At 41.3% G+C, this 10,676-nt stretch overlaps 1 protein-coding gene across 2 annotated transcripts in view; it reads right to left on the minus strand.

Moving 5' to 3' along the window:
* Nucleotides 1–10,382, minus strand: part of camsap2b (calmodulin regulated spectrin-associated protein family, member 2b) — a 109,885-nt gene extending 99,503 nt beyond the window's left edge. Inside the window, exon 1 of one of the 2 annotated variants that reach the window (XM_034184089.1) lies at nucleotides 9,822–10,382. In XM_034184089.1, coding sequence (XP_034039980.1) covers nucleotides 9,822–9,951 — 130 coding nt within the window. In that variant the 5' untranslated portion in view covers nucleotides 9,952–10,382. The remainder of the gene's footprint in view (nucleotides 1–9,821) is intronic. The other variant, XM_034184090.1, reaches the window with a different exon arrangement.
* Between the last annotated feature and the right edge of the window lie 294 nt (nucleotides 10,383–10,676).

A 10,676-nucleotide genomic window follows, 5' to 3' on the forward strand; every position in this document is an offset into this window, starting at 1 on the left:
ACGCACGACAACAGTGCTAAAATAAAAATCCACTAGGCAGGCTGTGGAGCAGCACGACAACAGTGCTAAAAAATAAAATAAAAATAAAAACGAAAGCGTTAGCAAGCTAGTTAGCTTGCCAACGCTGATGAAGGTTAGCTGATAAAAGAGCTCCGTCGCGATGCTTCGACCGTTAGAGGTCTTCTTTAGGCGTTGGAGCACGGTGAAAAAGTAAAAAAAAGTAAAAAAGTCTTGAAAAAGACTGTTAATTCAAAGAACTCAAACAGCTCAGTTCAAACAGCTAACAGATACAGCAGAACACCGCTGTGCTCCGGAACCAGAAAAAAGTCCACCCTCCACCACATATAGATTCAATTAACCAGCACTCTTTTACTTACGGACTTACAACAAAATGTAATTAGAATCAAAAAACTCTGCGGGCATTATCGCGATTACACGGTGGAGTCCAACTCTCTACCGTCGGCAAAAATTATACCATGTAACGGTTAAACCGGCTATACCGTGCAGGCCTATTGCAAGGTATACCATATTATTTGTCTGATCATAAAGATTCCAAAAAGGGATAGTTTGGACTGCCTATGAATGTTATGGACTTATGGGGTAAAAACAGAAAATAGGATGACAAAGGTCAATTTTAATTTGTACAGGGATTAAAAGTTAAAGTTACTCCAATTTTGTTTAAAAAAAAAGTGACGCAAATCACTGGTGGAGTTAATACGGTTTTAAAAAGAAATACTTTGCACCATCTCTCCTGCTTAGTTATCATGTTGTGGGGTAACATATGTCATAGAATCTAATAGGGGTGCCAGAAAAAAAATTGATTCACGTCCGAATCACGATTCTTATTTATTACGATTCTGAATCGTTCCAAAATGTCCAAGAATCGATTTTTAAAAAGCATTTTTTAAACATTTTCTTGCTTACTCGCTGTGTGTACTGTTTGTCAGGCAACGGCTTCCGTACTACAGTGTCCCCGTGAGGGGAGGGTCCGGCGTGCTTCAAACGTTCGTGAGCTGCAGCTTAGCATGGCGGACGAAGAGCTAATTCAGCCAGCACCGTCTTTGCTGAAGGCAAATGTTTGGGCGCATTTTGGATTTTATTATTTGCTGCGTAAGAAGGAGCTTGACATGACTTATGCAGTGTGCAAAATCTGCAAAATGAAAGTCAAGTACTTCGGAAACACTTCAAATCCACAAGCCCACATGCTACACCATCACCCGGATCTAAAAGAAGTGGAGCAGCGGTATCTGCCGACTACTGAACAGCGCTTCACTAAACTGCCAGCCAACTCTGAACGAGCAAAGCAGATAAGTAAATTTACATCTAGAATCACTTGATTAACCTTGTAAAGCTGCATTTTCTTAAACATAAACATTTTTTGAGTAATATAACTTTCTCAGAGCTCTTTGAATCGAAAATTGATTCTGAATCGAATCGTCACTCCAAGAATCGGAATCGAATTGAATCGTGAGAAGTTGTACGATTCACATCCCTAGAATCTAATGGCTGTTGACCTTGCTTGACCTCTACTTTGGAGAACAAACATTCAACACAGTCAAAACTATTCCATTTATCAATCCTGTACAGTTGCCATACAGGGGAAAACTGCCTATAGAGACAAAAAAAGTTTTGTCCCAGGCTGTATACATGTTTAGTCCTGCTCTAAAGTTGGACATTTTAACATGGGCTCCCATGAGAATGTGCTCTGTTTTGGAGCCAACTGCAACCAGGGGTGGTGGCCAAGTGGCTAAAGTGCTTGGTTTCAGTTCAGAAGGCTCCGGGTTCAAATCCCACCCCTGCCACATTTCTCCATGTAATATGGAGTTGCGTCATGTGATTCCACCCAATGGTGGCATCATGTGATTCCACCCAAGTTCACCGCTTGGTTAATTTAACATCTGAACATTTAATTTTGACAACCTCAAAGTAGACAAAAACCCCAACCCCACTGCACCTGATCCTCAGCACACCCTGAGACCTTACTCACGTGTAGCAGCTTGAGCTGACTTAACTGAATTTAACTGAAATGATCAGAGTTGCAACCAGCCATCAGGGGGCAATAGTGATATTTTGAATGTACTTTTCAAAACTCAAAACACACCCTGAAGACCTATAGTACGTGAAAATTACTGCAGAATAAACCAGTCAAAGTTCTGTCCAGAAAAACATTCTGCATCTTGTTTTACACCAGGAAAGGAGAAATGTGATCATGTTAAACTAGTTTGACCCTACTATTGTTTCAAAGTGCCACACAAATTCCAAGTGTCAGGTTTGATAAAATATTACAATTGTGGCCATAAATGAGTATAGCTATACTGAGCAAACACTGAGCCAGAGGAAAAAAAAAAAAAAAATCACCACTTAAATCAGCCACAAGACATGAAAACACCATTAAAGGCTTTTTTTTTTTTTTAATGAGAGGTCAGTTGTATTGATACTTTTCTCTCACAGGATGTGAGGTTGGTGAGTGTGGGAAAGATGTTCCATCTTGAAAGGTGCAATTTACCACACAGTTACAGCGCAATTTTGGTGTAAAAGTTCAGATGAAGAGCATGTTACGTCGAAGCATCACCAGATTAAAACCATCGGTCGTCCATCCAAACTAGGCCAAAGGCTCTGAGGAAGACTGATTAGAAACGGGGCCACAGTTCTTTGCAGTGCTCAGAGCTGAATCTGTGTTACCAGAGGAACGGGGAAAACATAAGACTGTGGCAATAAGCTAACAATCTCGGGTCTTGTAAAACAGCGAGTGGCGTACTCATGTTAACTTTTTGCAACATTTCATGCTCTTTAAGAAAAGAAACAGGAAGACTGCCATGGTCCTTATTTGGATGATCATCTGATTGGTACGTGGAGAACATTTAGAGAGAACCAGGCGTTAAATACACTCAATACAAGCTGAAATATAGGTCTTGAGTCATAGCAGTCTGGATTATTCAGTCTTTATGAGACCAAAGATGCTTGAAACCCCATAATAACGGACATGTGGGACTCATGTTGCCATGACTAAAGCATACTATTGTCCACAAGAAGAAACCAGTGCTAGTTTTGATGACTGTTGCCACCATCACTCTGCTTCTGAGGGTTTTGAGACTGAGTCTGTGCATCAGAATGCATAACTCCAAAACCACAGCACAAAGTGACCTGAAAACCATAAACAATGTAGGCTGTCACGATGCCTTATTATTGCCGTCACCAATTCAGCAGGGCGGGCACACGTTACAGCTGGCGTCCTAGGTCTCTGTAACATGTGCACTCGCATATTTATCTATTCAGCATACACATTGACATCAATCAAAACTAACCTAGGAACAAAAACATTCTACAGAAATACATTCACCATCTTGTCTCGCTGTGTTTCATAAGCATGGCAGTGTACAGTGCTGCCATGATGCTTGTTTTAAAAATATTTCACTCTCCTTCACTTAAAATACACACCAAGTCTGTTTATGATGGACAGCACATGTGATATACCCTTCTTACAGACTAATCAAGCAGCAACTTCCATTATTTTTTTTTTATTATTATTATTGGCAGAGGCCTGGCCTGGCTGTTGGCTCTGTAGCATTTAAATATGAATTCATAATGACATGGATGCACATTTGTGAATCATCCAGCAGGTGCCAGTGTTCAGCAGGTCTTTCCTTTGAACAGCATTTCATGTTTGCGTCACAAATTTGCAGTACAGATGAAAAGATATGGCATCAACTCTAGCAACATGTAGCTATCCATTCTTTAATTTTATTTAAACAAATAGGCTTTTGATTGATCTGATGCATAAAAGTTAAACATCAAGTAATCACTTAATCCTTGTGTATAAATCCTTGACAGTCACTGAACAATTCATTTCTCAGGAGGCCTTCATGATGTCTGATGTATGTGTGAACCTCGTCCTTTAGAATTTTTTTTTAATTGCAGATTTTGCATTGAGTACATTTGGGGAAAAAACAAACAAACAAATTTTGCAGTAGATTTTGCAGAAACCATAGTAAGCAAAAGTTAAAGTCCAGGCTCTTGTCTTAGTTTGCAGTACAACCAAAAACACAGCAGTGTTTAGAGTACGTTTGATTCCTCTTTATAGATGGAAAATATCTCACTCGTACAAAGAGTATCCCAGCGTGATCCATCCCTTTGCTACCCAATACAAATATGGCGGCCATATTGCTACACACAGTCTGACTTCGTTAATCGGCTACAACTAATTTAGTTGGGTGGTAGATATGCCCATATTGTCAAATGATGTATACATAGACTCTCGCCTGTGGCTGCTGTGGTCTCTGTAAGGAAAAGCATTTCTCTGTGAAAAACACCAGAGGGCATACTGCACATTTCACGGATATTATACAAATGGGATATGAAAACAAGGCGGAACCATTTTACTCACATCTACAATTTTGCTATCCAAACCTTATGCTGTTACCAACACAGAGATATTCTTTTTTTCCATCAAAGGACTTTCTGTAGGGGGGGGGGGCATTTTGGCTGTTATTTCTGCTGAGAAAGTCCTAATGTTAAAAGAAAAAAAAAATTAAAGAGAAAGGGGGCGTATGGGTATCCCCGTCTGCCACTCTGCATGAAGTGACTCAGCTGAAATGACTCATTTGGATCTGGTGAGAAGAAATATGTTTCCATTTGTATCATTGAGTGAAAGCAACATCTGAAAGTGGAAAAATGTTCACAGGCAAGGGTCTGCAACCTCTGACTGCTCTTCTTAAAGTCAAGAAAAGTAAAAAACAAAAAAACAAATAAATAAAAGCATTATCGTGGATAATTAATGAATACGTTGTTTCGCATAGATAATTAATAGTGTTCAATTCAATTTATTTATATATCACCTAATCACAGCATAAGTCCCTAAACTTGGCCTGAACTTCAACAGTGGGAAGTAGTTAGCAACAGGCAGCAATCCTGCTCAATAAACATGAGCAGTGATAAGAGGACAAACACCACAGCATATCAAAAAATGCTCCCGCTTTGGCTAAAATATACGCTACATTTTAAAACAAATAATTAATCTAAAACATGACAAAAAAAAAAACCTTAAAACAGAATTATTTCCTATGACAACTTCAAGAATGCATTTCAAAGCCAGAGCTACAGGTGGCAGCATCGTGCAAAGCTGTTGCCTCATAGTGGTTCTTTATATTGTTGTTGTCACACAATCCATCCATCCACTTTCGATACCCACTTACTCTAATTAAGGGGCCCCGGAGGGCTGGAGCTTATTTCAGCAGTCACAGGGCGAGAGGCAAGGTACACCCTGTTAAATTCTCCAATACAAGAAAATAATCTGAAAATGTTTCATGTGCTCATTGGACAGTCTTCACTCTTACTTTTTTGTGCATATCCAGCACTTCGATAACTGTCTGCGCTGATTCTGAAATTGCACATCAAGTTAAAAATCTCCTAAATGTGACACTCTCACCCACCTACAGTGCATCAGGAAAGTATTCTCGACGCTTCACTTTTTCCACATTTTGTTATGTTACAGCCTTATTCCAAAATGGATGAAATCCACCCCCCCTCACAATTCTACACACAACACGCCATAATGACAATGTGAAGTTTTTTGTTTTTTTTTTAAGATTTTTGCAAATTTCTTAAAAAAAAAAAAAAAGAAATCACACGTATATAAGTATTCACAGCCTTTGCCATGAAGCTCAAAACTGAGCTCAGGTGCATCCTGTTTCCACTCATCATCCTTGAGATGTTTCTACAGCTTAATTGAAGTCCATCTGGGGTAAATTCAGTTGATTGGATGTGATTTGGAAAGGCACACACCTGTCTGCATACAAGGTCCCACAGTTGACAGTGCATGTCAGAGCACAAACCAAGCATGAAGTCAAAGGAATTGTCTGTAGACCTCTGAGACAGGATTGTCTCGAGGCAGAAATCTTTGGAAGGGCACAGAAACATTTCTGTTGCTTTGAAGGTCCCAATGAGCACAGTGGCCTCCATCATCCGTTAATGAAAGAAGATCGAATCCAACAGGACTTTCACTAGAGCTGGCCGCACATCTAAATTGAGCGATTGGGGGAGAAGGACCTTAGTCAGGGAGGTGACCAAGAACCTGATCGTCACTCAGTCAAGGCTGCAACATTCCTCTGTGGTGAGAGGAGAACCTTCCAGAAGGACAATCATCTCTGCAGCAATCCATCAAACAGTCCTGTATGGTACAGTGGCCAGATAGAAGCCACTCCTTAGTAAAAAGCACACAGCGGCCCACCTGGAGTTTGCCAAAAGGCACCTGAAGGACTCTCAGACCATGAGAAACAAAATTCTCTGGTCTGATGAGACAAAATTGAGCTCTTTGCCATGAATGCCAACCATCATGTTTGGAGGACAGTGAAGCATGGTATTGGCAGTGTCATGCTGTGGGGATGTTTTTCAGCAGCAGGCACTTTTTTCATGCTGTCGTTATGGGGTGTTATAAGTAGAATTTTGAGGGGAAAAACATAATTTACTTTATTTTGGAATAAGGCTGCAATAGCCCAGTCACACGGCACTTAACGAAGGGCAACAAAGCCCTGATGAAACAAGAAATCTGGACTTTTGTTGACTTTCATTGGCATCATTTAACCTTCGCGCAGTTTCGTTCATGCAGCTGGCGCTTCGTCAGGATTTTTAAACTGTTGAGTGAAGTGCTGTGAATACTTTCCACATGCACCGTATGCTGACCACAGTTTTCACAGTATCAACAGAAATTAAAGCTTTGATCCAAAGCCTAAGAAGCTGACTGCTCTCTCTGTCACATCTCACTTTAGGGAATGGATGTCCCTCCTTCACAGACTGTGGGCATGTCATCCAGACTGAAGATCGGCATGGTAGGTGCGGCTGACGCAGCAAGCATGCGTACAATTGTTTCTGGCAAAATTTTAATTTGATAAATGAAATTTAAATTTACAAAGGGGTGGTTTCAATGCTACACATGAAATAACAATTGTGTTTAACTGTAAAATAAGGATTAATAAACTCAATTTGCACAACATAACCCCACTGTGAATAATACACAGGCAGCACATTCATTCATTCATTCATTTTCTGCCGCTTATCTGGTGTCAGGGTCTCAGCACTCCCCTAGTCTGAGTGATCCTCTATGTTAGTTTGTGCATGTGAAAACCCAAAGTCGCAGTCTGATCGGTCCCCCTGCCTTCACTGCGCATTTGTCATGTAGGCGCGTTAATAACAATTAACAGATTATCACCTCTTAATACTGACTTTAGAATGATTTAAGAGGTTTTACTTTGTCATCTGATGGTTAATAATAACATTATATCCATTGAGTGGTAGAGAGTCAGACTCAGAGAGTTAGTCTCAGATGTGCTGGTGTCGCGCTCTGATCGGTCCTCCGTCTTTTATTACGAAATAATGCTGAATTTATGTGGAAACGATTGCTGTACAAAAGCTTCAGAGATAGATGATGACCGGAGTGCAGTTTTAAGCAGAATCGAGATGATAATAGGTGAATCGCTGCTGACACTTCGAAATGACGCATGCGCAGTGAAGGCGGGGGGACCGAACAGAAGGGGGGACAGTTCTGACTGCGACACAGGTTCTGGTGGCAACAGACTAAGAAGCTCAACCCACGTTTCCCTATCCTCGCCAAGTCCTGTAACTCTGGAGGATCCTGAGGTGTTCCCAAGCCAGCTGGGAAATAGAATCCCGCCAGCATGTCTGGGGCCTCCTCCTAGTTGGACTGGAAGACCTCCCTTCCTGTATATTCGTATTGTCAATTGTGTCGGCGGCATAGTCCAAGCAGAGGGTCACCCCTTTGAGTCTGGTCTGCTTGAGTTTTCTTCCTCAAATCATCAGAGGGAGTTTTTCCTTACCACTGTCACTTGTGTGCTTGCTCTAGGGCAGTGGTGTCCAAACTATTCCAGAAAGGGCCAAGAGGGTGCAGGTTTTCCTTGCAGCCACTGACTCCAGCAGGTGATTTCACTGATGAACTCATCCCACCTGCTCAAAGTGATGTTAATCAGTGAAATCACCTGTTGGAGTCAGTGGCTACAAGGAAAACCTGCACCCTCTCTGCCCTTTCTGGAATAGTTTGGACACCACTGCTCTAGGGGTTGGTAAGGTTAGACCTTACTTGTGTGAAGCGCCTTGAGGCAACTTTGGCGCTATATAAATGAGTTCAATTAAATTGACCAGGGTGCATCCTCACCACATGCCCGAACCACCTCAACTGGCTCCTTTCAACTCTGAATCCCTCCCAGATAGTCGAGCTTCTCACCCTATTCAGGAGATACCTGACGGAGAAATCTGCCACTTGTATCCACAACCTTATACTTTCATCAAAATATTTGTGACTGCATTATGAAGTCATTTATAATGCAGTCACACCAAAGTCCTGCATAGTCAAAAAACACATTACAGGAGAGGTCTCAAACTCGTTCCAGAAAGGGCAGAGAGGGTGCAGGCTTTCTTTGCAACCATCCACTTCACAAGGTGATTTCAATGATAAACTGATTCCATCTGCTCAAAGTGATGTTAATCAGTGAAATCACCTGGTGGAGTGGATGGTTGCAAAGAAAATCTGCACCCTCTCGGCCATTTCTGGAATGAGTTTGAGACCTCTGACATCTGTATGTTTAGTTCAGCAGATAACGGAAACAATCATGCAAATGGTGATAAAAGCATCAAATTCGGCAGAAATACACCTTAGACACTCCTCTTTTGAAAAAACCAACTGGCCACTTGACTTTTCAATCTGTGTCAGGTAGAGGTCAATTGAAGAACCACACTGAGGTCAAAATTAAAAGATGCTCCAATCATATTGAAAAATATTCCACATTATTTGCCTGATCATAAAGATTCCACAAAGGTATAGTTTGGACTATCTGTGACTGAATGCTATGGAGTTACGGGATAAAAACAGCAAGAATTGTGACAAAGCTCAGTTTCATTTTGTACAGGGGTCAAAAGATAAAGTTGCTCCAATTTTGGTAAAAAGTGATGCAACTTATTGGTTGAGCTAATAGGATTAATAAATGGAATAGTGTTGACAGTGTTGAATGCTTGGTCTCCAAATAAAAGGTCAAACAAGGTCCACGTCTATTGGATTCTATGACATGTGACATATGTTACACGGTAACGTGATAAGTAAGGAGGATACATGGTCCAAACTATTACTTTTTAAAACCATATTAACTCAACTAGTAATTTGCATCACTTTTTACCAAAATTGGAGCAACTTTAACTCTTGACCCCTGTACAAACCGACACTGACCTTTGTCACCATTCTTGCTGTTTTTTACCCGGTAACTCCATAGAATTCAGTTACAGACCGTCCAAATCATACCTTTTTGGAATCTTTATGATCAGAAAAATAATGTGGCATAGGTTTCAATATGATTGGAGCATCTTTTAATTTTGACTCCTGTGTAATCCTTCAATTGTCCCCTACCTGAACGCCAACTGAAAATTCAAGTGGCCAATCTTTTTTTTCAAAAGAGGATTGTCTGAGGACTATTTCTGCCGAATGTGATGCTTTTATCACCATTTGCAGGATTCCGCTCTAAATATTCTCTTATCTGCTGCACTAGTTGACCTATATGTTGATTTCATGGTGTGTAGAGCACACAGTGGGCATCAGCCCTCTGATGCCTTTCATCATCATCATCATTATATGAAGGCTGTTTCTTCTCATTTGTTTTGACGTCATAAAGGCAAAGGGTGTCGGCACTTTTTTATGTGTGGGTTTGGGGGTGACTGCGGCGTGTTAATTATTTATAAACACAGCTGTCCGCAGTGTTACACGTGTTAAAGTGAATAATTAGTGCAGAAAAATGAAAAAGAAGCGGGGGGCTGCCGCCACCTACCCGAGCCGAAAGCTTTGGCCACGAGCCACGTCAGGCTGCAGGAGATCTTGGCCCTCGTAAAGTCATAATGATCGAAGCTTTTGATAGCAGGAACGATGAAGGTCTGCCTGTCGCCTGAAGCATCTCCCATGTTGTTGTTGTTGTTTTTTTTTTATCCAAGAATTCCCTCTTACACTGCACCGGGAATATCACACAGCCAGTGGAATTCCTGCTGACATCCCGTCCAGAGGAATCCAATGCAGCAAATTCTCCTCTGAAAAAAAAAAAAACTTTTGAGTCTGCTCTGATGTTCCAGGTCACGATGATTTTTTTGGGAGGTGGAACGCCGCTCCTCTCCCACACAGCTCCGGGTGTATGTCAGTAAGACAGACCGCTACAGCAGCGCGCAGTTCTTATGTTTTAGTCGTTTGGATTTCTGAAGATTCCCTGACATGTTTTTTCTTTTTTCCCAGGCTGCTCCTCAGAGGCCGGTTACGGTTCCACACGACCGGAAAGCCTCATAAATCCACCCAGGCAGCCGTCTGTGCCCATCTTTTCTTCTTTCTTCCTTTTCTAAATGTTTTTCCTCTCTCCCTCTATCTTGGCGGCGTCTCTGCGCTTTTTTTTTTTTTTTTTTTTTTTTTTTTTTTCCCTGCCGCACTGATCAGCGCAAAGAGCGCAGTGCGCATGCGCGGTCCACCCACCCAGGCACGAGTCACCGCCAAAAAAAAAAAAAAAAAAAAAAAAAAAAAGTCCTCTTCAAACTCTGTTTTGGATTATTCTGCTGGTCTATTATGTTGCGCGTTTCCGATTGTCCTGAATTAAGACGAAGTAAAATCCAGGATTTCAATGACTTTCTGGACTTGATCGTCTGTG

The sequence above is a fragment of the Thalassophryne amazonica genome, chromosome 12, assembly GCF_902500255.1.
Source record: "Thalassophryne amazonica chromosome 12, fThaAma1.1, whole genome shotgun sequence".
In the NCBI taxonomy this organism is placed as follows: domain Eukaryota; kingdom Metazoa; phylum Chordata; class Actinopteri; order Batrachoidiformes; family Batrachoididae; genus Thalassophryne; species Thalassophryne amazonica.